A 26,929-nucleotide genomic window follows, 5' to 3' on the forward strand; every position below is an offset into this window, starting at 1 on the left:
AGAATTCGCACTTTGGATTGGTAACAAAAGGCTTGAACCCATGTGGTCATAAGTAATGTATTGTTCAATGCTACTCTAATATGGCTACTCTAAAACAAGCCATATTAGAGTAGCCATATATTTCACAGTAAAGTCTTCAACTTTGTAGGATTTTTCACGTCTATAGGCAAATCATATGATTTGTGACAACCCTTTTAAAGTGCACAAGATATGAGCTACATCTAATAGAAGAGAGAGAGAGAGAGAGAGAGAGAGAGAGAGAGAGAGAGAGAGAGAGAGAGAGAGAGAGAGAGAGAAATAATTAATTTTCATACTCAATAGATTTATGCACCAAACAATCAGGCAAACCAGGACCGATGCAACACCGCACCCGTGAAGAGGTCCTCTTCCATTAGATGACTTTGAAGCTGCAGCCGATTACCAGGATGTGTCCCCAATCCGATACTCATATTAATCAAAAGAAGCACAATCATCAATAGAATTGAACCAAATCAACAATGGTGATGAATGGTTGATTTTCTTTGCCCATTCGCTTTATACAACACTCGAAAGTTGGCCATTCTCCTCACTGCATGCATACAATGCTGCAGATAATCTTTTTTGTGACCTCCAATACCACTCTTACTATCCAGATTTTTGAAGTATCACATATGAAGCTGCCTCTCCACACAAAATTGCTGACAAGGTTGACGAAGTCCCCATAAAAAGAAGACCATTTCTATATAGCAGAAGATGAGATAAATTTCCATTTCCAGCTTTGTAAGAACGATTATAAAATTACAATGCTTCCTACCTATTACAAGAATATGATTTGAATCCCCATGATGAAGCAACCCAATGCAACCCACGGGCTTAGGCGTTCCCCTGCAAAGAAGGGGGGGGGAAAAAACCAAAGCTAAGTTAGCTTTTTCAGGCACTCTAGCGTTCCCCTGCAAGAATGCTAAACAGTGATATCAGCTACATCAGACATGACTAATACATCATGAGGTGCGGTGACACCTGAGACTTTCAAGAGTGATGAACAAGGTGGGTCTCTCTTTTGTCGTGGACCAAGCCATGAAACACTTCTATGCACGCAGCATCAACTAGTATTCTAAACTTTAAGCAAGGTAAATTGCCTCTTTGACAGATGCATGGATGATGGTGCACATGTACAATCATTTACATATGCCTCTGCAAGATCACCATGAACACACTGGCAATGTAGCTTAGACTCTTGTTTTGCATCATTTCATCCATAGAGACCCTTAACACGAGCATTGATCTTCTTGAAAAGAGTCCCAACAGCGCTAAACAGACAGATTAAAGTGCAGGCTCAATTCAGACTAAAGACCAAGTTTTCACAGGACCCTCAATTCAAGCTCCCATAGCATTTTGTAGAAACTGGAAGAATAACAAACTCGTTATATTTTGAAAAAAGACTATCTACAAAAAACTTCTACACGCTAACTACAGAGCCCACGATTATGTTTGAACTTGAAATAGCAGCTTGTTTATACACAGTGGGAATATACATAAGACATGTACAGGTTTCTTGCAACTAGCTTTTTCACACGTCGTATAGTAAATAAAGAGCCCATGATTATGTTTGAACTTTAAATATTTATTGCTAAATAAGAAATTAGCAGCTTGTTTATACAAAGTGGGAAAAAACATAAAACATTTACAGGTTTGTTGCAACTTGACCGGTTGCAGAGTGGGGAGACAGTTGCAGGATATGCTCTAAAGGAAGGTTATTTGATGCGCAAGACTATATAATGACGTAATTGGAAGAGAAATGACCGGGTGGACAAGAAAACTGAAGCCCGAGGAACTAAACCCAGAAAATGTGGCCGAGGGGCCTAAACCCAATTAATCAAAAGCTTGACCTCTAGATTGAAATTCCGTAAATCGCGTTGACTGCAGACATGGCACTACTGTACGGAATTCCATGATTTGCACTGACAGTGATGACATGGCAGGCTGTACGGATTTGTGTGTTTTGTGTTGGCAGATTTTAGCAGAGAATTTTGGGTGCAAATGCTTTTGGGTGTGAATGCTATGTTTTTGGGCATCCCTTGTAAGTTTTAAAGTGCCCAGAGGACCACTTCTTGCAGAGCATATGGACATAGAGTCTTGAAGAGAGTTGGACCCTCGGGGAGTTGTACTTTGTGTGTGAAGAGCAATAATAAAGAAATACTGGAAGAGGCGCCCGTCTTTTGGGCCAGTGCGTCTTGGCTCGGAACTCGGTCGTGCTCTCTCTCTCTCTCTCTCTCTCTCTCTCTCTCTCTCTCTCTCTCTCTCGTCAAGTTCACTATTTTTGCAGTTTCTGTTTGTATATTGCTATTGATTTCTTATTTGGAATATAACAATGATATCAAAGCTCGAAATGATTATTCTTTTACCAAGGATTTGATCCTTTTGGCAGCAAACATGGGTTTTCACGGAGAATCTGACACAAACAACACCCCTACGACTCTTGATCGTGGGGGAGATAAAGAAAAGTTGAAAACCAGCGTGGGAACAAACGAAACCAACAGAGATATTGGCAAATTTCCGGCGCGAAATCTCGATAGAGCAGAGTACAAACACCAACTGCAAGTTGACACGTGTGAAAAGATTGATCAAGTACTCCCGCGACCCGAAATATGTGAAGCACCTCAAGAATTACCCGATTGATGAGATTCACTCGAGATGGCGAGAGGCCATCGATTCTCCTCTCAAGACGGTAAGGAAGCTGAAAGGAAAGCCGAGTGCAAAAAAGCGGAAATTGTACTCATAAAAAGAGTTTGACAAAGCTCTTGAAAAGAAGATGAGCCAGTTAAGGAAAGGCTTAAAGCACTCTCGAAAGAAGAGGAAAAGAACGGATTTCCCCGGTTATTTGGGCCGGAAGTCGAGTTTCAAGGTGGTAAGCACATCCAAGAAGCATGCTCATGTAGAGGATGACCCGGATTTTTCTTCATCTTCAGAGAGTTCCAACAATTCGTCATCCTCTAGTTCCAGACAGGATGAGAAAAGACGGAATAATCGGAGAAAGAGCCAAAATAACAAGAAAAACATATTTTTTTAAAAGTCAAAGGCATTTGAGGCAGAAGAAGAAGTGGAAAACTGATGACGTGGCACCTGCTGTACGGAATTCCGGATTTTACGTTGACTGATGACGTGGCATCCTCTATAGAATTCCGGATTTTACGCTGGCCTGCTTATGTGGCACAGTTGTACGGATTTCCGCGTTTTGCGCTAACTGCTTACGTGGCAAGTGTATAGATTTCCGAAAATCACGCTGGCAACTTTTGTAGCTTTTTGGATCAGTTGCTTTTGAGTTTAAAGCTTTTCATGTACACTGCTTTTAATGGCCAAGGGCCTTTAAATATGAGGCTAAGGCTCATTCTCTAGCACGCTTCAGTGAGAAGGTGCAGAGCACGAGTACCGGCATTGTATTGAGTTCAAGTAATATAAAGAAATACCGAAAGAGGTGCCAAGGTTTGGGGCCAATACTCTCTGGGGTGGAATTCCACCACTCCGTGTCGCGTGTGCTCTCTCTCTCTTTCAGTTTCGGTTGTTATTGAAGTGCTAGAACTCTGTTCAATCTATTCTTTTCCGTTGGCACGTGGTGATTGTCTTGTGATACAGTTCCACTCCCAGACTGCAACGGCCCCAAACGATGATATCGCTTTTAGTATTTCTTTATATTGCTTCAACAAAGTACAAGCTCTGAGAACTCTGCTCTGCTTCTCCACACAGTAGAATGCCACACAGTAGAATGCCACACAGAGAGCCCACCCAACATATTTAAAGGACCTTGGCCTATCCAAAAGCATCTCACATGAAAAGAATTAGTTCTAGAAGCATTGGTCCATAAGGAAGCACCCTACTTTACTTTAGGTTTTGAGCCTCTCAGCCAATGATTTGTAAGTTGGTGGGGTTAGGATTATTAATCTTAACCCCCATTTTGTCTTTTACGCCCCTCGACCATCTTCGGTAAGTTGGTCTTTTCTTCTTTTGCTTCTTCTGGTAGGGGTTTGGGCCCCTTGGCCATGATCTGCAAGTTGGCTAGGGTTAGGCTCAAGGAGTCCTAAACCTCTTGGTCTTTAGTGGTTGACCTATCAGCAATCTGTGACATCTCCCCTTCTTGAAAGAAGTGTAATCATCCACAATTATATCTGCAAAACAACTCAAGTTAGATCAAAATATCCGAGGATCGATCCCGAGGGTCATTCAAATTTCTCATTCCATACCAAAGCTCTTGATACTCTAGCGTAGCAAAATTAGCCATCACACCTAAACTGCATTGATACACCTAAAGGGGTATCTCAGTGCACTAAAGTTATATACCCAAGCAATCTCACCCAATTATGAATATATCCAGTGGTTGACACATCACAATGCAACACGGATCCTTATAGATGCATGTTACAGGACATAAAAACAAACAACGCCGATAAGGCATGAAGGTCTTCAACGACTACCTCATCACTCTCCCCACAAATAACCTAAAAAGGTCCACGCCATGAAATTAAAGAACTTATACAACCAAACACTCCCCAAATCGCAACCTACGTCGCTTGCATAAAACCCTCTTATCTACACACAAATAACAAGAGCTTCCAAAAAATTAATTTTAAACATGCATAAATTCTCTACACAAGCCCTAAATTTTTGCTCAAAACCGTAAGTTTCCAAAGTTTTTGGAATCAAAATCCATTCGTGTCAATGTGTAGGGCTCCTTGAGTGTCACATGCACATCTAACCCTATGTGTACGTGGACAAGCTACTTCATTACATGGGTTCACTTCAGTTAGATTAGAAAGTGTTTTGGCACTTTTGTGAGTCTATTCACCGTGCATGTCCAGACACTTAGAGTAGATGCATATCCTCTGGTTGCACACAGCATGATCATCAAATTTCCATCAGAACCTATCAGGAGCATTTTTACAGTGCATAGACCTATTTTCCCTATTTTTGACATTTTTCACTTATTATTTTTAAGTGACTTTTGTTGGGAACTGGGTGCGGCAATTTGGCCAATGATATATATAAGGAAACCTAGCGCTAGCACTTATGGGCAGAAGAGGCAGCAGGAACACTCTCTTCAACAGGCAACTTCTCAGCAAGACCCTCATCAGCAAACCTAGCATTTTTCCCTACATCAGCCTGGTGTTTTTGCACAGCAGATCAGCCCTAGCGTTAGCAGATTTACACAGCAGACCAATCCTAGCGTTAGTAGATTTCCACCGCAACACAGTTTTCAGCCCTAACGTTTTTGCATCAGCATAGCGTTTTGCAGATTCACCTTGATGGAACACCAAGAAGCATCAGTGTTTTCAGTTTTCAGCAGTCAGACATCGCAGAAGAAGTCCCAGACCTCACAGATCTCACCATCCCGTAGCAGATCCTCGCCGCATGGTCAGATCCAACGTAGTTTGCAGATTCAGCCTGGAAAACGCAGATTTCAGCATCTGCGTTTTCAACATGTCGTCGTCGCATCGTCGCCATCAACATAGAGTCATAATTCAGCAGATAAAGATTTCGGATTTCAGCCATTAGCATTCTCAGATTTCAGCCCGTCTCGTCGTCGTCCTCATCGTCGGCAAGTCCAAAGCATTGTAGAGATTAGTGCAATCAATAGTAGACCGCTCTCACCATAGAGAGTGGGGCCTTCGGAGGAGTATTGACAACATTCTGGTGTCGTATTCTTCTCTCTCTATCTCTCAGTCTCAGCACCTTCATTCACAGTGTTTATCCACTTTGTTTGTGATCATTTGCACTCTCTCACTAAAGGAACGGAAGGCTCTCCTTTCTGTAAGTAAAAGGAACCCTTGAGCAAAGTTCAACATTCACTTCTGCTGCACCTTACATTGGTATCAAAGCTTTGGCAGTGTTGTGTATCACTCAAGGAAAGAACCACAAGAACCACATTTTTTTTTTTTTTGCTTGTTGCAGTCGCACGTAACCCAAGTCCTATGGGGCTTGTCAATTCCTAATCATGTTTTTGAAGAGTGACAAGAAAACGAAGAAAGAAGGGCTTGTCCAGCCTCCCCTTGTTTCTCTTTTCACTCATTGAGAGCGGACCCTGCACTTAGCGGTCAGCCAATCGACGTGAGGTGGGAAAAAGCAACCTTGGTGTGAGCACAAGGCCACCAAGGGGTGCGCCTGCAGGAAAGAGAAGAGCTCGGGTGAGGAGAAGATCCTTCTCTAACACAGATTGCAAGCTAAAGAAGAACCTCAAGAACTCAAGAACCCAAGACCCACAAGAACCCAAGTTCCTCGTGAACTTAAGAACCCAAGACTTCAGTGGATGGTCATCACCCGAAGCGGAAGGGATACTTCGCATGGAGGTGGTGAGCATGAGAGTGGCGAAGAAGAGTTTTCCCCACCAGGAGGTTTTTCCGACCCTTCCCTTCCCCATCTATGCCACGGTTTGCCCCAAATCCTATGGAGGCTTTGGTCAAGTCAATGATGGACATGATGGCACAACAACAAAAAGCGAATCGCGTTGCGATGGCACATCTAGAAAGAAAAGCAGAACGACAAGAAGCCATGGAACGTGAGCGTGAGCAAGCGCGCTTGGCAGCCGAAGAAAGACAGGCAGAGAATGAGTCACAGAGAAAACTACGCATGCAAGAATTGGTTCGACAGGTTCTCACCTCGAAGTCCGAGCCAACCAAAGATATTGGTAGTTCATCAAGTGGCGCAAGCCGAGATTCGGACTCCAACAAACCCGTCACAGAGAAGATCACGTTCAGTAAGCATGATGGTTGCCCCCACAATACCTAGCACGGTTGAAGAACTGGAGAACAAAAGGGAGAGGAACTAGGCCTCACCATCCCTTTGTCTACCAATTCCTGTACTTGCCTCATGATCTCCTCTTGTTGAGCTTGTGAGACTCGATAAGGAGATTTGTTAGGCGGTGAGCTTCCTGGAAGGAGCTCAATGCGATGGTCATCATCCCCTCGTGTTGGAGGTAAGTCCATAGGGATATCATCGATGAACACATCTTGGAATCCTTTTAGAAAATTAGACAAGTCTAACTCTTCTTGATTCCTACCATTTACATTTGATGAAACAATAGTATCTTTTAGAGACTCTTTGACAAAAATCATGAGCGCAGAAACGGAGCTCTTCATTGACTTATCAAAAGCAAGAGGATTTACAAGTGGAATAGTGCGACCGCGCTCACTAGCATCTATATACATGTTCTTTCCCTTGTTGGTGAAGTAGATTCTCCTTTCAAGGAACTTCATGTTGGTAGCCATGCGATCAAACCATGGCGCCCCTAGGATAGCATCCTCATGTTGGAGAGGAGAGATGAAGAAGTCTTCTTTGTCGACATAGCTTTGGACATGAAGTCTTAACTTCCCAATCAAAGGAGTAACAGAGGCTTGCTGTCCCTTGAAAGCTGCGTCAGCCATTAGCATATCTCCCATCTCAAAAGCTTGAATGCCCAACTTGGTGGCCAACTCCATTGATATGAAGTTCAGAGTAGAGCCAGGGTCAAACAAGACGAAGGCATCATGCTCTCTTACCTTTCCCCAAGCATAGGAAAGTGATGATCCTTTGCAATGAGCATCCTCTTTTGGAGCTTCGATGGTGGAAGCCCTAGGAGTCTCATTGCGAGTATTCTTCTTGGGGCAAGAACGATAGCCATGTCCTTGCTCCCCACACTTGAAACACTTATGGTCCTTGCGAAAAGCTTCAAGCTCTTCAGGAGAGAGTTTGTTTTTACCTTTGTGAACTCCCCTCTCTCCTTGGACCGATTGTTGTTGTTGTTGGAAGTGACTTGGGAAGTATTTTGAACATTGATTTTCCCCTTTGCATCATTTTTGTCTTTGTTTTCCATGGGCTTGACATTACGTCTAGCCCCTTGGATGGAAATTGATGCGTGAAGCAACCATGGTGTGATGGATTACTTCGCTAATAGTACCAGGCCGTTGAGAGTTGATGTATTCGGCCATCTCTTCAAATAATCCCGCACAAAATTGTTGCCTTTGCTCGGCAAAGTCTATCTTTTAAAAGACAGTAGCCTTGAGATGCAAATCCCAAAACTTGTCTACATACTTGTGGATAGACTCATGAGAGAGAAGCTTCAAGCTGCGCCATTCGGTAGGCACTTTGTCTTTTGCATCGCTTGCAAGGAATTGCTTCATGATGGAAACTCGTAGAGTTTCCCATGTCTTTGGGGCTTCACCATTGCCACGAAGGCTAGCCCACCATTGACGAGCTGATTTTTGGAAGTGCATAGCTACATGGCGTAGCTTGGAGGACTCTGGGAAGCCCTCGTCTCCAAAGGCGCATCAAATTGCTGGATGAAGGCCAACACTTTGTCGGTAGCACCAAAGGTGCCATCATAGGTGAGAAAAGAGATACTCTTTCCTCCCTCCTTGAACTTCTTTAGCTTTTGTGACCTTCGCCATGCAAGAAATGATTTGCAATGTCCTCCCCTCTTGTATTCTCTAGGAGAATAGCCATAGCTTTCGTCGAAAGAGGAGGAAGGTGAAGAAGAAGAGAAGAGGGTGACCTCTTCCTAGCCCTTTTCTTCCTTTGTTTCCTCTCTTGCCTTTCAGAGTGATGAGGAGAAGGAATATGTGTTGATCTTTTCCTTTTGGGAGGAGTGGGCGATCGTCTAGACCGCCGTCTTCGTGGAGCTACATTTTCAGAAGAACTTAAACTTTCATTGCTTTCTTACTCTTTGGATTTCTCCTCTCGAATGGGAGAGAGTCTTCTTTTTGGGTGTCTTCAAGAGGCCTCCTAAGCTCTCTCTCCTCTTGGAGAGGAAGGGAAATTCCATAAGCACGAAGTTGTTGAGTAACTTTGGTTGCAAAGCAGGGTTGCCCATAGCTTGCTGCAACCTATTGACGAGATAATTCACAAACATGGGAGCATCATCAGTAGCAACTTCATGTGAAAAATCAAAGCTATCAATGTTCATTCTACTCTCTTGATTATTGTCGGCCATGTTAACGGTTTGACAATCCGTCTCTATGTTCATCTACATTGCAAAAACAGTCTTTCGAGAAGACTAAAATTTTTCCAGTCACTTTACATCGAAAGGGTATGTTCATGTTTTTGTGTTGGAAGTGGTTTTAGGAATTTTCATCCTCGGAGATTCTTGAAGAAGGTAGACGCATTACTATAGACGACGTTGAAGTATTGAAGGAGCCACAAAAGACTTTGTGTCGCTTTCGTTGCGGCCCAAAGAAGCAAGCTTTACAAACCTTTATGAAGTTCAAGTATCGCATGACCCACGCATCAGAGTGGGCCAGCGTAGAGTCCCTTCCAGGATTCCAGACGCTGTTGGCGATCTCCCTCAACGCCATACAGTTCGGTACGAGTACCTCACTTTGAAAAGGAGGGGATGTCACGTGCACATCTAAGCATATGTGTACGTGGACAAGCTACTTCAAGACATGGGTTCAGTTCAGTTGGATTAGGAAGTGTTCTGGCACTTTTGTGAGTCTGTTCGCAGACCATGCATGTCCAGACACTGAGTAGATACATATCCTCTAGCTGCACACAGCACGATCATCAGATTTCCATCAGAACCCATCAGGAGCATTTTTACAGTGCATAGACCAATCTTCCCTATTTTTGATATTTTTCACTTATTATTTTTAAGTGACTTTTGTTGGGAACCAGGTAGGGCAATTTGGCCAATGATATATATAAGGAAACCTAGCGCTAGCAATTATGGGCAAAAGAGACAGCAGGAACACTCTGTTCATCAGGCAACTTCTCACAAGACCCTCATGAGCAAACCTAATGTTTTTGCTACAGCAGAAGCCTAACGTTTTCCCCTACAGCAGCCTGGTGTTTTTGCATAGCAAATCAGCCCCGACAGCAACAAGACAACAAATCAGCCCTAGCGTTAGCAGTTTACACAACAGACCAACCCTAGCATTCGCAAATTTCCACCGCAACAAAGTTTTCAGCCCTAGCGTTTTTGCATCAGCATAGCGTTTTGTGATTTCACTGTGACGGAACACCAAGAAGCATCAACGTTTTCAGTTTTCAGCAGTCAGACATCGCAGAAGAAGTCCCAGACCTCGCAGATCTCACCATCCCACAGCAGATCCTCGCCGCACGGTCAGATCCAGCATAGTTTGCAGATTCAGCCTGGAAAACACAGATTTCAGCATCTGCGTTTTCAGCACGTCGTCGAGGCATCGTCGCCATCGACATCCTCATCGACATAGAGTCACAATTCAGCAGATAAAGATTTACAGATTTCAGCCATTGCATTTTCAGATTTCAGCCTGTCTCGTCATCGTCCTCATCGTTGTCGACATCGTCGGCAAGTCCAAAGCATTGTAGAGATTAGTGCAATCAATAGTAGACCGCTCTCTCCATAGAGAGTGGGGCCTTCGGAGGAGGGTTTACAACATTCTGGTGTCGTATTCTTCTCTCTCTATCTCTCAGACTCAGCACCTTCATTCACAGTGTTTATCCACTTTGTTTGTGATCATTTGCACTCTCTCACTAAAGGAACAGAAGGCTCTCCCTTCCGTAGGTAAAAGGAACCTTGAGCACAGTTCGGAGCACTAATCTTGAGCAAAGTTCAACATTCACTTTCGCTGCAGCTTACATTGAGAGGATCAATTTTGACTTCTGTTGCATATCCAAATTCTTAACCGTTGAAGAGGTTTTTGGAGACCTTTGCAAAACAAAAAGCATCAAAAAGCATGTTTTTTGTGCTGTTTGGGTCAAAAACGAACTCTTTCTCCTTCATCTTCTCCTTCCCTTGTGGTTTCTTCTTCATCCAACCTTATAGCTTCCATTCGTAGGTTCATGTATGTCCAGTTTTCTCTCGAGAAAAGGGAGAAAAAAAATCTCTAAATCCTGGAAGCGCCATCTTGCTCGGTCTGCTCTTGATGGAACGGTATGCTTTCAGAAAAGCACATGCCTGAAGCTCTGATACCAGTGTAAGGGTGATGTGAATGTGATGATAATGGAATTTAGTAGATCAAGACTTCGTGAAAAGATTAGCACCGTTTGGATGTGATTGCTATATACGTTACAATGATTACGATTTTCATCTAAGATCTCAATGGAGATAATGATGCGAAAGTTCAATGACTGTCATCTTTGTGCAAGTGTGGGATATGGGTCGTCAGCGTCCAATGCGATTTTCATCTAAGATCTCAATGGAGATAATGATGCGAAAGTTCAGTGGCTGTCGTCTTTGTGCAAGTGTGGGATATGGGTCGTCAGCGTCCAATGCGTCAGTACTTCGAGTTAGTGTCTACTGAGCTAGTTTCTGTCCTATGGTTGGTTTTGCAAGCGTAATCGAGAGCGATTACAATTATTTTAAAAGGGGCATATATCAATAGGACGTTTGTTGGTGTCTTTTCGATGATTTTTGTTTCATTTTTGGGACCCTCTTTTTGAAGTTGCAAATGGCCGGACATTGTGTGGCCAGTGTGAAACGGCCAATGGCCGAGAGTCACACCCGCAGTTGGGAAGGGCAGGTCACCACGAGTTGGTCAAGCCTACCGGCACTGGAATCCGAGCAGTAAAAGGGTATCTAGGCTCAGTTCAAAGTCATTTAGGCCCCTCGCTACACTTATAAGTCAGTGGATACTAGGGAATTAACTCAAAAGAGGCAAATTGGACACATGGCGGCACCATAGCGACTTGCCAAGTCTGCAAGAAGAGGGGCCGCCCAAAATTGAAGTGGGGATTGATTTCAGTTGATAATTGTGCTACAATGTGTGCAAGTAGTGGGTGCACGTGCTCACAGCTTTAATGGAAAGCTTGCCTTCTCCCTTGCTCTATGTAGCGAGACGATTTGTTGTCCCACATCTCTCTCTCCCCTTTGCACATATGGTAATGCCCCTCTAGTTTGGCTTCTCAGATGACCATGTACAGTTATGGGGGTTTTATGTGCGTTTGCAAAGGCAAGAGCCTTCTGTACAAGAGCCGGATTAGCTAATTGCTAATCCTCTTTAGGGATGCACAGTTCTATCGCGAAGGAATGCAAAAACGGTATTGGCCTATTTAATTTGAGAGTAGCGGAAATTAATGAGAGTACTTTTGAGAAATGACTTTGTGAGCATAGCGGGTGAACATAATTGAAGATAGCAACATAATCATAGCAATTAGTTAACTTGGCATGAACAATAATTTTGCAAGAGAGAGAATTTAGAGAGCATGACAACAGTTGAGGACCGGATTTATGTGGAGCCGGTCCCCCCTCCAATAGGCATTTGTATTATGATTTCTCCCATTAAGAGAGACTTGTTACAATACAATCTTTGTGTTCCTTGTGACCTAGGTGATGCAATGAAGATGGAAATCTTCATGCATCACAAACATAACATAAACTTGAAGAAAGCTTTAACTATCCCAAGCCTAAGCCTCAGTCCCAAGACCTCAAACACCTTCGAAGGTGGAGAGAGCTAGCAGGGAATGAGGGTAGGGAAGAGGAAGAAGAAACATTTCGTAGGAGAAAGAATTGGTTCCTCACTTATCATAACTCTTGTTGCTAGCATACATAATAGCATAGTAATGAAGAAGAAGGAGATGGCAAGCTTAAGCATTGAAGCATGGCTCTTGGTTGGATTTGCACTCCATATCCAAGAGTGTTGGTGTAGGCTCTCAACCTCTACTTGCTTAGAGAAGGAGATGGAGCTCTTGCACTTTGCATAGCACACAATGAGAGTGTTTGTGAGTGTGTGTGGGTGAGTATACCCCCTAAGCAACCCCCTAGCTTGCTTGGGATCGACCCCCCCTTGTAGCTCATGCTTGAAGCTCATTGGACCCCTCCAGGCCTAGCCAATCATAAGCAGGAGGCATTACAAGCAGCAAGGGTAGCCTAGAGACAAGTGTCCCCCTTTCCCCTTTGAGAGAGAGGGCTAGATAAATGCAAAATCAATTAATTAAATCTCCTAAATTATCATTGGACCCCTTGGGTGGCCAACCAATAGGCCTCAGGCACACTATGAGGGCAACATGAGGAGGAACTTAACAAGTGTCCCTTTTGCTTTCTTTGTACCATGCATGCCTTGTGTGAGTCTGTGGGTGTTCTCTCTCATCCCCCCTCATGTAGGGCTCGCCCCCTCCTTGTAGGGATTGAATATTTGACTTTTTGACACCTCAAGCCCCTTATGCATAGGCCCAGTTCCCACCACAAGCTTGGCCCTTGAGCACTTTAAGCTTGGGCTAGGTTCTCACCTCAAGTGCAACCCTAGCATCTCAAGCATGTCAAGCACCTCAATCGTCAAGCACCTCAAGCACCTTAGTCATCAAGCAGGACAAGCACCTCGAGCTTGGTCGGGTTCCCGCGCCTGAAGGTCAACCCTAGCTTACCTAAGGTCAAAGGACTTTTACACACATTATTGGAGGTCTTCAATGAAGCTAACCCTAAGGTCTTATGCTCCATTGGTTAGCCTTGCTCTTTGATAAGACCATCTCTCATTTGGGCCCCTTTACCATTGGCCCCGTGTTGAGATAGATCTATAACCACATGTCTATATTTTAACCCTTGTTCCCGTTTATTCTCCCACATTAAGTGATCAGTTTAATATGAGAGAATCATTTGGGTTGGTTAGATATTAGATATTAGATTTTATGACAAACGGAGAGTTTTCTTGCGTGAAAACTCGTTCGATTTGAAGGAAACTGTCCCATTGCGTGCGGGAGCCTCTGAGACACGCGTAGATGTGCAAAATGATGCGAAACAAAAAATTACAGCCTGCTGTGTTTTCCTGCAGGTTTAGGGTTTCGCACCAAAGTGGCAAGATATCGCCAGGGGAGCCTCGGGAAGGCATTGGGTGCTTGTACAGGACAGTTTAGAGAGATTTCCCGCGAGGAATCTCGTCTAATTCAAGGGGCAAGTGACCCCCTAGGTGCGAGAGCTCGAAGTCTACCCACAAAAGTGATCAGCACGCAAATCGGAGTGTAAAACAGAGAATTACAGCTTGCTGCAATTTTTTGCAGGTTCTTGGTTTTGGCCAGTTTTGATACCTACAAATCCCAGGAGCTTCGAGGAAGCTAGGGAATCACCGAACAAGTGTTTTGGCGTAAATTGAAAGCCAAAAACAAAGATTTTAGCGTGCTGTAATTTCTCGCCAGGTTTTGTAAAGTGCGTGGAAAGTCAATGTTTACTTGGGATTTTGTCCGTGGAGACTTCTACTGTGGTTATGTTGCCGAAATCGTGTTAGAGTAGAGGAATTTCAGCCAGATAAAAGTGGGACAGCTTGTAGAAGTTTACAGGTTTTTCTCAAGTATAATAAGAATAAAGCCAGTCTTTGGGGCCAACAGGGTGTCGTTATCTACTTGGTATCGCTTTAGCTACAAGGCCATGGTTTGTCTTGAAGTGTTGAATTCCAGTCACATGCTTATTCGTGATGTTCCTTTGTGTCGTAGAGTTAAAGTAAAGTTATCGGGTGAAAGCAATTCTACCGCCCTACGGGCCGGTTGCAGCGCATGTCACAAATTGATGACGAGGTACGCCCAAACTTGTAGATATTGGCCAAGAGGACACTTGGGGGTTAGGGTTAAAAACCTAGCCCTAAACAACTTGCAGATTATAGCCGAGTGGTCCAAAGGGGGCTAACCCTACCAAATTACCAAGAACCCGATCGAGGGGCCTAAACCCTTGAAAATAAAAGCAATAAGACCCAATTGCATAGAGATGACACGTGGCAACGCTATATGGCAGCCCCCGCGATTTGCATTGATTGCTAACGTGACAGTAGGGAATTCTCGCAATTTACACAAGGGCCCAGAGGGCGCATGCTTTTGGGATTGGAGCTTTTGGGCTTACTGCTTTTGTCAGGGCCTCCCTTCTTAGCATATTATCTTGGGAGCACTGCGAGAGAGAGGACCCTCGGACATTGTACTCTTGCAAAATAATAATAAAGAAATACCAAAAGGGGCGCCAATGCCAGTCTTTGGGGTCGGTGCATCTTGACTCGGAACTACACTGCCCCGTGTCGACTCTCCTCTTCTCTCTCTCTCCCTCTATTCAAGTTTATTCAGTTGTTTGTAGTAGTAGATCTTTGACTTGGAATATCCATGTCTATTACAACTCTCAATCAGTCCACAATCTACTCTGACTATGGGGCATTCCCCACTCACTACACTTGTCATGCACCTGTGACGCACTAGGGATACCCTTACCTAGTCTCTTACTCACCGAACTTACTAAACAGAACTTAGTGATGATCTATGTCATCAATCCTATGACGCATTAGAAACATCTACTACAGATGATCAACTAATCCTCAATTCTCAAACCACCCCTTCAATGTGGCGCATCAGAAGTCCATTCTTGGTGGCCAAGAAGATATTCCCTTTCAGAGTGCTCTAGTCATTCCCTTGGAATGACACACTAGAAATATTTCTACTTGGATGTACCTAGAGATTCAATCTACAAGCTCTATGTCATCCTTCTAATGAGGCATCCTAAAAACTCTCTTCTTGTGGATCTAGATCTTGAACTTAACAATTGTAATGTGCAAATGAAAAAAAACAGACTAAATTTTAGTAAGTTGAAATTTCTCAAAAGATGGCAATTTAGCAACATCTCTCTGGCTTCTAAAAAGTTGTCCTCGGACCTCAACTATAGTGCTTGATCATCACTGCACATAATAATTGGGTAAGGTGTGAGAGTGCGCATGTCCGGAAGAGAGAGAGAGAGAGAGAGAGAGAGAGAGAGAGAGAGAGAGAGAGAGTGCCGGTGTAGGGGAAGAGGGGGCGATCAGCCCCCCTGACTACTAGAGCATGAGACCCGTACAATGTAATGTCAGTCTATATGAAATGGGTACCCCCCTACCCCATATATAGGAGTGCCCAAGGTGGGCATCCAGCTCAAGTGGGCAGTCGGCCCCAAACTCGGGCAGCCAGACAAGGTACAACCTAGACTATGGGTAGCAAGCCCAGAGACACTAGCCGTACGAGGAAGTGCCCTAGACCTATGTGAGGCAGCAGAGTGGTGTAAGTCTAACACCCCCTCTCACCACCTAATGTTGAACAAACCGCAAAAGCCGAAGATGTGAGGCAAATGATGAAGATGTCTGGTGCAATGTCCATTGAAGGATACTCCATGAGTGTAGCAGCAGTCTGGGGTGTCCAAACCGCTGAGAGATCTCCATGATAAAGTGCTGTCACGAGAAGTGTAGCAAACGGTTGTACTCCGCCGATACTAGGTGAAGATACTGCATGAAGGTCTCGAACTGAGTGTGAAAGAAACTACTTGCCGTAAACGGAGTGTCAATAAACTTGCAAGTGTCTTGCCCAATAGGACCTGTGGTGTCTGTAGTCAAATCTTCTGCAAAAAATGGGGAAGCCAAGGAACCGTCATGAGAATGACCAGAAGCCTATCAATGCATGAACCTGCAACCCAAAGTCGCCAGGTGGCTAAGCTGTGAAAAGCTCCAAGAAGGCCAGATGTAGCAATTTGCGCCCTAAACGTCCTCCAAAACAAGGAAAGCCAGACTAAACAGTCTACATTGTAGAAGCTACCCTAAGCTGCAGCAGTCACCGAGAGACCGCACATACCACCATCAGATGGTGTCCTTTCAATAGGTAGGGTAATCCAAGATGTGGGGAAAGCCAGACTCAACAGTCTGCGCTGTTAAGGGCCTCTGAGAAGAGGTGTGGTCAAACCAAGCTGTCTGCACCGTAATCATCTTGTATGAAAAAGGGAAGCCAAATTGAGTAGTCTGCGCTGTGAATAATCTCTGAGAAGTCTGCCTCCAATCCTCTCCGATGTCAACCAAACAAAATATAATCCACGCCAACAACGCCACCAAGCCGCATGTCGGTGTGGCTCTCAATGTGAATGAGCTAGGAGTGGCCTGCCACCCAGGTCGGGGGATAAGTCTGTTGTAAGGTTACCGAGGGTGAGTGTAAGCAACTCTGAAGGTATCAATCCAAATAATCAGAAGTGTAGAAGAGCAACTGCACTACCATCCAAGCCAAGCTTCGGGTGACTCCGACTGTAGTCGCGTAATGATGCCTGATCTCCCGCATCTTGCGGGTAAACTCTCCAAGAGAGTCCAAAGCATTGAAGTCCCACTCCAGTCTCTAGATCCAAGCAATGAACCTGTCCAAGAAGAGATCCAAGATCCTCTCCCTAAGTCCATGCAGAAAGTCCTGTGTAAGCAAGTGATTTGACGTGTCGAGGTCAAGTGGTAAGTGTCTGTCCACCCAAGATGGTGGTGTCTTCTCTGGGAATGTCAGAATCCCATATGCCATGAGCATGGCCATATCTCATGCGAACTCCTCTTATGAGTGCATAGGTGTGTCCAAAGCAAACCACAAGTCGCCACCCCCTTTGGGGTGCGCAACCGCCGAATGATGGCTGGAATGAATGGATCTCCCAAGGATCGTACGCCCGTAGATGATCAAGCCGATGTCGAAGATACCGTGTACTCCAACAGTCACTGAGAGACCGCACGGAGTCCTGGCAAAAGGTAACTTCATCCTCTGTGAAAAATACAAGCCAAGAGGCTGCTGTTTACCCCAAAAACACAACTGCGAGGTGATGAAAACGCTGCTTTCCAGCGATTTTCAGCGTGCCCATACGCTCCCGGCAGGTCCGGAGTGGTGCAGAGGGTTTGGGGAGGGTGGTGAATCAAGGTCACAACCTTTGATAGGCTGAAAACAGAGAAAACAGCAGTGAATGCTGGCTGAAAACTGAAGTATATGAAGAGGATCGGGCCCGGCAAGGCACCGCATGCCAAGCCGGTAGGCATGATGCATGGTGGGCTGGGCCTAGCGCTCTCCCTCTCAACCTGAAAACGCTACAGTTTTGATCCTGCTAACGCTGGTGAAGGCAGAAACGCTGGAGTTGATTGCTGTCCAAAAAACGCAGCCCCCAAAAACGTAGGTGCTGCTGAAAACGCAGGTGGAGGGAGGGGGTTTTTTGGCGATGAAAAGGCCTGTAGAGGCCAGCGCTGGCTGTAAATGAACTTATCGCCAGTGGAAGAAGCAAAAACGCAGATGGCTGAGCATGCCTTCGTGATGGATGTTGTCCACAAGATGGCGCCACCCCTTCATGCTGTGAAGGCTGTCTGTTTTGACTCCTGGGAGAGGAACCTGATGCAGATGATGCACCGGGTCTCAGTGAGACCATGAAAACACTCGTTGCTAATACCATGTGAGTGCGCGTGTGCGGAAGCATGAGAGAGAGAGAGAGAGAGAGAGAGAGAGAGAGAGAGAGAGTTGGTGTAGGGGAAGAGGGGGCGATCAGCCCCCCTGACTACCAGAGCATGAGACCCGTACAATGTAATGTCTATCTATCTGAAATGGGTAACCCCCTGGCCCCATATATAGGAGTGCCCAAAGTGGGCAACCAGCTCAAGTGGACGGCCGGCCCCAAACTTGGGCAGCCGAACAAGGTACAACCTAGACTATGGGTGGCCAGCCCGGAGACACTAGCCATACAAGGAAGTGCCCTAGACCTGTGTGAAGCAACAAGAGTGTTGTAAGTCTAACATAAGGGCCTATGTCCTACTCGGTCATCCATTGAGCATCTAGAGAAGAGTTGTCACAAGCTGTTGACATGTCAAGCCACTCAAGACCTAGAGGGTTGGGCACCCTAGCCCTGACCCTAGCCATCTTGCAGATCCTAGCCGAGGGGCCTAAACCCTAACAGAAGCAGAAGAAGACGAAATTCTCACAACTTACAAATCCTCGCTGAGTGACCCAAGTATTAAAGAAGGGTTAGGATTGAAATCCTTAACCCCAGCAATTTATGGAACCTCCATCCGATGGGGCCTAGAGAAAACAGTCACACTCACACACTCATTGAAGACCCAGCATAGGAGATGTTGACGTTGCAAGCTGTATGGACGACCGTAAATTGTGTTGGCATGCTGATGGCGTGGCAACTATACGGACGTCTGCATTTTACTCATGCTAACGTGGTAGTGCATGGTGTCACAAGACGGGCAACACGTGCCGATAGAAAAGAACAGATTGAACAAACTTTTAGCACTGCAATAACAACTGAACTGAAAGAGAGACACGACACGCGACACGGAGTGGCAGAATTCCACCCCAGAGAGTATTGGCCCCAAACCTTGGCGCCCCTTTCGGTATTTCTTTATATTGCATCAACACAATACAAGCCAGTACTCCAGACTCTGCAACTTCTCCAGGAAGCATGCCAGAGAATGAGCCCTAACCTCATATTTAAAGGCCCTTGGCCTAAAAAGCAATTACAGTGAAAAGCCTTCAAACTCAAAAGCATCTGGTCCAAAAGCAATGCCAAAAAGCTGTCAACGTAAATCACGGAAATCCGTACAGCCTGCCACGTCATCAGCCAACGCAAAACACGGAAATCCGTACAGCTTGCCACATCGTCATGCCAGCGCAATTTTCGGAAATATGCCACGTCATCAATTGCTCCGCCAGCTTTTCCTGTGTGTGTGTCTGGGTCCTGCTTTATTTTAATCCTTTATGTCACTTGGGGCCCCATCGGACAAGGTCCCCATAAGTTGGTAGGACTTCTTCTTTTGTTACTTGTTCTTCTTAGGGTTTAGGCCCCTCGGCCAAGATCTGCAAGTTGGCTCCATTTTTTAGGGCTTTGACACGTCAACAGTTTGTTACATCTCCCCTTCTCAAACTTCTTAATACTCCTCCCGCATAACCTTCCGGGTCCGGGTCGGGAGTCACAACAACAATCATTTTACAAGCATACAACCAAACAGTCCCCAGACTGCAGCCTGCCTTGTTCGGAGGTTCAAACAATAGCAAAACAACATTTCTCACTACTCCATCCGGGAGTAAAATCACCAATCATTGAAACCAGTATTAAAACCAGAGTCAAACATTTCAAATCGGCACCAAGACAGGTTCAAAACAGATACCATCCATTTCAAACAAATTCCAAACAGGATCACCAAACAAGTTCTAAAACAGATTTCAAACTTAAAAAGCAATCTCGACATCATTCGAGCTCGAAAAGTCGATTGACTTTCCATCCAGAAACTTGCACCGAAAATTAGGGTTAGGTTCATTCCATAAGGTCGTAGCTGAGCACAGCATGGTCCATCAGCTCTTGCACAAACAATGTTTCTTTGGCGGCGATGGTAGTCCCAAGATAGCAATCGCACTGGACGTCCAAGGTTATCTGCTCGTGAAGAGACATCTACTGAGAGATGTCGAGAAATTTCAAGTTATAATCTGCTAGGGTTTCCATGGCAAGCATTTCAGGATACCCCACTCTGCTAGAAGTTGCACTCCAAAGGAAGATGTCAGAAACCATATAACTTCGGGAAATTTTTTTCTTCCAAGCTTGCCAAGTACTAGGAGTATGCTGCTTGGTAGCTGTAGACATCAACATCTGAATGGCACTGCTTCTGAGAAAAACAATGACTTGAAACAAATCTGGATCCTTCTCTTGCAAGTGATCTTAATTGGCTTATGCCTTGTAAGACATGAGTGGTGAAGAGTGGAGCGCGCTCGATGCGCGATGAAGTAAGGGTGGGAGTGGCTAATAAGTCTGGGTTGGAGGGCGAAGATACCTCAAATAAAGCTATGTCTGCTCTTTTGTGGGACCGATATGCTTTCAGAAAAGCACACGCCTGATGCTTTGATACAACTGTCACAAGACGGGCACCACGTGCCGATAGAAAAGAACGGATTGAACAGACTTTTAGCACTTCAATAACAACTGAACTGAAAGAGAGAGACGACACGCGACACGGAGTGGTAGAATTCCACCCCAGAGAGTATTGGCCCCAAACCTTGGCGCCCCTTTCGGTATTTCTTTATATTGCATCAACACAGTACAAGCCGGTACTCCAAACTCTGCACCTTCTCCAGGAAGCATGCCAGAGAATGAGCCCTAACCTCATATGTAAAGCATAGTTACCCGGAACGCGGAACGGGAACGGCGACGGGATCCCCGCGGAACGGGGGAACGGCTAGGGGTTCGGAACGGGAACAGCGCGGAACGGGAGGTATAAAAAACACCCAAATAGTGCATTTTTTAGCTCCTTGTGTTTAAATACAAGGAGTATTAGAGTGCTTTGACTCTAATACTCACAAAAAACTCGTTTTGAAGACCATTCAATCTTGCTATGACTAGATGATGTGAGAGAGAGAGAGAGAGAGAGAGAGAGAGAGAGGGAGAGACTCGGGAGAGTGAGAGGGAGAGGGAGAGATTTGAGAGAGTGGGAGGGAGAGGAAGAGAGCTTGAAGGCTTAAAGCCTTGAGCCCTGTAGAGAGAGAAGTGAGTCTTGAGAGGGAGAGATCCTTGAGAGTGTGAGAGGGGGGAGGGGTTGCATTTTATGAGTCCTTGAGCCTTGCACACTTCAAAAAGAAGCCCAAACATTTACTTCAATTTTTTCAATTTTTGCCAAATTTGTTTGTAGCCGTTGGCCGTTCCAGGGGCATTCCGGAACGTTCTAGGGGCGTTCGGAACGTTCCGGAACGGCCGTTCCGGTTTGCACTGGCCACCCGGAACATTAAACGTTTCGGGACGTTTCGGAACATTCGGGAAGGAAACTGCCCCCCCGGAACGCTGGAACGGGGGCTAGGGGGCGTTCCCCGGTAACTATGATTTAAAGGCCCTTGGCCTAAAAAGCAATTACAATGAAAAGCCTTCAAACTCAAAAGCATCTGGTCCAAAAGCAATGCCAAAAAGCTGCCAGTGTAAATCACGGAAATCTGTACAACTTGCCACGTCATCAACCAATGCAAAACGTGAAAATTAGACAGCTTGCCACGTCGTCATGCCAGCACAATTTTCGAAAATCTGCCACGTCATCAATTGCTCCGCCAGCTTTTCCTATGTGTGTGTGGGTCCTGCTTTATTTTAATCCTTTATGTCACTTGGGGCCCCATCGGACAGGGTCCCCATAAGTTGGTAGGATTTCTTCTTCTGTTACTTGTTCTTCCGTAGGGTTTAGGCCCCTCTGCCAGCATCTGCAAGTTGGCTCCATTCTTTAGGGCTTTGACACGTCAGCAGTTTGTTACACGGATTTCTGTAATTTGCGTTGTTTGGGCTCACTCGTTAGCATCCTACCGGATGGCGATGCAGAGGAATGCCGCCAGAGTTGTATTGTGTTGAAGAAATATAAAGAAATACTGAAAAGGACACCATAGTTTGGGGCACGTGCTCTCTTGGGGTGGAACTCCACCACTTTGTGTCTCGTGTGCAGTGTTTCTCTCTCAATTCAATTGCTTTGAAGCGTCGAAAGTCTCTCCAGTCTGTTCTTTTCCGTTGACACATCGTGCCCTCCCATTACAGTGGTATAAGAGCTTCAGTCATGTGCTTTTTTCAAAGCATAACACGCCTTCCAAGAGCAAACAGAGCAAGATAGTGCTTCCAGATTTTACGAGAAATTTTTTTCCCCTTTTCGGGAAAGAAAGATCCAAGGAATACTTTACAGTTTCTACGGTAATTTGGCAACATTTATGCCATGGGGAAATAATCAAAAGAACAAGTAACAGAAGATCTTTTGAGTCACCATTTCTCTTAGAGACAATGCCATGCAGTGGTGGATGTCTATAGCTAGCAAGCCCCACACTCCAAGGACTTGGCAAACTTTCAAGAAAAAAATTTCGCCCGACGTTATAATATCTTCCTCCAAGTGCAGCTTCTGGCAGAGTGGGACATCTTGAAATGCTTGCAATGAAAACCCTAACAGATTACAACTTGAAATTTCTAGACATCTATCATCACGTGTCTCTCCTCAAGCTTATAACCTTGGCCTATAACCTTGGAGGTCCAGTGTGATTATGAAATCATTGGACTGCCATCACCGCTACAGGAACACTGTCTGTCCCAACAAGTTTCAACCATTCAAGAGTTTATGGACCATGATGTGGTCGGTTACAACCTTATGGAAGGAACCTAACCCTAACTTTGGTGCACGTCTCACGATGGAAAGCCATTCATCTTTTCAAGCTTGACTGACCAAGGTACACCAAGAATGCTTTTAAGTATGATTTAGATACTTTCTGAACTTCATTTGAGAATCTTGTTCGAAAATACTATTTGGAATTTGTTTGAAATGGATGTTATCTGTTTTGAACTTGTCTTGGTGCCAATTTGAGTTAGTTTGATTCTCATTTGATCCTCATTTCAATGGTTTGAAATTTACTCTTGAAAGGAGTACTAAACAGAAACTTGGTACTTGAAAATGTCTGAATATCTTCGTCTCGGTCTTTCTTAGGAGGAGTGTTTATGTTGTTGTAAACCTTTGAACGAACAGAGTGTCTGGGGAGCATTTAATTGTATGCTGGAAACCTCTGAACGACGCAAACCGGGTGTTCGGGGAGCGTTTATTTGTATACTGAGAACCTCCAAGCGACGCATGCTGCGGTATGAGGAGCGTTTGGTTGTATCAGTCCTCTAGCCAGGACCTTTTTAGGTCATTTGCGAGGGGAGTGAAGAGGTAGCCATTGAGTAGCTTCGTGCCCAAGAGCGTCTATTTGGGAGGAGTGCTCCACGGCGCTGTTTGTAGTGTCTTGTAGCATGCATATGTAAGCATCTGTGTTGCATCGTGATGTGCCACTTGAGTGAGATTGCCTGGGTATGTAACTTTAGTGCATTAAGGCACCCGTTACAGATCAGTGCAGTCTAGAGGCTAATTTTGCTACGCCCAAATATCAAGACCTCCGATATGGAAAACTGATTGACCCTCGGAGTGACCCTCGGATATTTTTTATCTCACTTGAGTTGTTTTGCAAATGTAATCGCGAATGATTTCTCTTCTTTCAAGAAGGGGGGATGTTACAAACTGCTGATGTCAAGCCACTGAAGACCTAGAGGGTTGGGCACCCTTAGCCCTAATCCTAGGCATCTTGCTGATCCTGGCCAAGGGGCCTAAACCCTAGCAGAAGCTGAAGAAGACGAAGTTCTCACCAACTTACAGATCCTCATTGAGTGGCCAAGTATTAAAGAAGGGTTAGAATTAAAATCCTAACTCCCAACAACTTATGGGAGCACTCATACACTCACTGAAGACCCAATGTAAAAGATGCTCACGTGGCAAGCTATACAGATGGCCGTAAACTACGCTAACATGCTGATGATGTGACAACACATTGCGAAGGATTGCGAAAACGGAGAGTTTTCTCACGTGAAAATCCGTCCGATTCAAAGGAGAGCTGTCCCAATGCGTGTGGGAGCTCTTGAGACACGCGTAGACGTGTTCGCTCCGCTCAAAACGACCCAAAACAGAGAATTACAGCCTGCTGTGTTTTTCTACAGGTTTAGGGCTTCACACCTAATTTCAAATTAGCACCAGGGAGCCGTGAGAAAGCCTTGGGATGTGTAAACAAGGTTTTGGGCAGCCGACAGTGGCAAAACAGCTCATTGAAAAGCTTCTAAAATGCAAGGAAATCCGTTGTAGACGTGTACTCTTAACCTAGAGAGGTTTTGGCGTCGTTATGCTCCCAAGATCAGGTCGAAAACCTGCGATTTCAGCCCTTAACAGGTTTGACAGCTTGGTGAGAGTTTGATCCAAGTGTTCAGATCGTCTACTTTCAATTGATTAAGAAATACCGGAAGGGGCGCCGGTCTTTGGGGCCAATAGGGTGTTGATCTTCGTGTGCGCAATGACATTCTAGTCGCTGGACGCATTTGTGCTCTCTTTTCTTCTCAATTCTCTGTGTAAAGTTAACAGGTGATTTAATTAGTACCGCCCTCTACTCTGTAGAGGCCCGTTTTAGCAAAATAGTTCTTTGTCAATGGAATCCAACCCTGAACTGGAACAACCTATGCCACATGACGGGCCGGAAGAAGACCTATTGGAGTGGTTGGAAGCTACCAAGTCTATGCCTTATTACGGGATCTCTATTCAATCTTTGCCTGAGAATAACCCATCTTCTGATATCCTTATAGTAGCTGGCCCTAGCGTGCTGCCTAGCCAGGAAACAGGTGTAGAGGTCATCGAGGCTAATGACTCAGATGCTGCTACAATACGAGCCTATGGACTTGATGAGCCTATCAACCATAGAGGAGGAAACAAATCTCCTTCACACGAGTTCGTCCAACCCTCAACCTTCTCTAGGTCTGACTATTCGACCAAGTCAAAGCTCACTTCAGTGTTTGGTAAGCTACACTTCGACGAGCTTCCCCAAGGATGGCTACAAGGAGCAAATGCAGATTTCTATATTGATCAAACACTAGCTCCAACTCATGATGCCTCTATGCTCGAAAAAACGGCAACCTTTTCACCTATAGAAACATCTTCAGTAATACCCCATCCAAAACTAGTTCAAGAAATCAACTTGGGCGACTCTGACACCCTCCAACCCGTACTTTCAGTTGCATGGTTATGGGATCACCCGGTGTTGCTACACCAGGTTTCTACAGCAACCGAGAAGATGATGAGTGGACAGTCATATTTGTTGTGTCCTATGTCTCAAAAGATAAGATTAGCCTCTTCTACATCGACCGCAGAGTCATGCACTGATGAGTTTGAAAGTGATTGCTTTGTAGAAGTTCTGGTCAGCCCGGTGATGGTACAGCTCGCAAATCCTTCTGCCTAGAATCTACATGAAAGGTTTTTTGCAAGGGCCACAGAGAACATGTTTGTCCCTGGTCACCTTAAGCTTCATCCACCATATGTCTTTGAATTTTTCGTCCCTAACCACAAGCCCCTCCCTTTCTCTTGGCCCTACCCACCCCCTAAGACCTCTTGCCCTCACACCCACCCACCCCTCACCCTCGTCCTACCCATCCCCAGCCCCTAACTCCCTCGCCTTACCCTTCCCCACCCCCCCCTCTAGCCCTCGCCCCTACCCACCCCCTCACCCTATTCTCCCCTCCTCGCACCCAGTCACCCCCTCTCCATCCCTCGCCTCTACCCACCCTAGCCCACCCCCATCGCCCTCTCGCCCTTACCCACCCTAGTCCATCCCCCTTGCCCTACCCACCCCCAACCCCCCTAGCCTGAATTTCCAATTTTGCATTTTTGGGAATTTCTCCTCTATGCAAACACTCTTGTCTTGGGCCTTCTTCAGTTTCTGCTTTCTATAAAGCCTATCTCATTGTGGCAGGTCTGCCCATACTTCTTCCACAACTTCTGCCATATCTATATTCCCTTCCTTCTCGGAACTCGATATCTTCTCCACACATCAACTTCTTCAGTCGGGTCGGGCTGCATTGTTTCCTGCTAGGTTGATGATCTGATGGCTTGCCACACACTCATTCATTAATTGATACCTGAATTGGCTCGCATTTCCTCTTATTATTCTACAATTTCAGTGTTCTCTCTCACCGGGACGGTGAGTGGTCTTGTGGCAGGGAACCTGTAGCAGGGCTACGGTGTCACTGGCACAAGATGGGCAGTTAGTTACAGTTGGTATGGAGTTCACACTGAACGGACTCTCGCTTGGGCAGTGACACGAGTGGTGTTCTATGGACACCGTGCGCCAGATCACCACCACCCCAGTTTGGAGATAGGTTTAGCTGGATTGGATGTTTTGCTGGCCGTTGGTGGCTCCTTATGATATACATATGTGTGGTTGGTTGCAATCGGGGTACATCGGATCATCATCCTCTTTCTATGGTCTAGCGTCTTCAGTCTTGAGTTTGAGTCCAGCACCACACACTTACACTCTCCCTGCACATTGGAGCCTCGACACCCCCATTGTACATGTAACTCCTGGGCTCAGAGATGAGTGTGCTGCTAGCCAGAGTCTGTATGGTTTTATGAGTTGTCGAGTTCCAGTGAGTTCGGAGTCTGCTATTGTGCTTCGCGTCGTCCATTGCTGTGTGATGGTTTCTTTCTGTTGGAGTGAGGTTTCACGCATATTGCACATGAGACAAGAGGTTACTCACACAGTATCCAGACTAATATCTTGAGGCAACCTCTCACCCAAGAATACTCAGAATAATAACTCAAAACAGGTTTGAAAGCTTAACGGTATATACAACTTGCAATGCATAAATAGCCAACACAAGCATGCAATGCACCACAATTGCCACCAAGTTGCAAGAACACAATTTCAACAAGGTTTACCAGCTAGAGAATAAATGAGG

The 26,929-nt window shown here is 45.3% G+C and overlaps 1 protein-coding gene across 4 annotated transcripts in view; it reads right to left on the reverse strand.

Moving 5' to 3' along the window:
- Window positions 1-428: 428 nt before the first annotated feature.
- LOC147418733 (uncharacterized) overlaps window positions 429-26,929 on the reverse strand; it is an 86,153-nt gene continuing 59,652 nt past the window's right edge. For 2 of the 4 annotated variants that reach the window (XM_086505942.1, XM_086505941.1), the window contains exon 4: window positions 1,391-4,142. In XM_086505942.1, the coding sequence (XP_086362068.1) occupies window positions 4,045-4,142 (98 nt within the window). In that variant the 3' untranslated portion in view covers window positions 1,391-4,044. The other 2 variants (XM_086505943.1, XM_086505944.1) reach the window with 2 other exon arrangements.

The sequence above is a fragment of the Adiantum capillus-veneris genome, chromosome 29 (genome assembly GCF_014529385.1).
Source record: "Adiantum capillus-veneris isolate H3 chromosome 29, ASM1452938v2, whole genome shotgun sequence".
NCBI lineage: Eukaryota > Viridiplantae > Streptophyta > Polypodiopsida > Polypodiales > Pteridaceae > Adiantum > Adiantum capillus-veneris.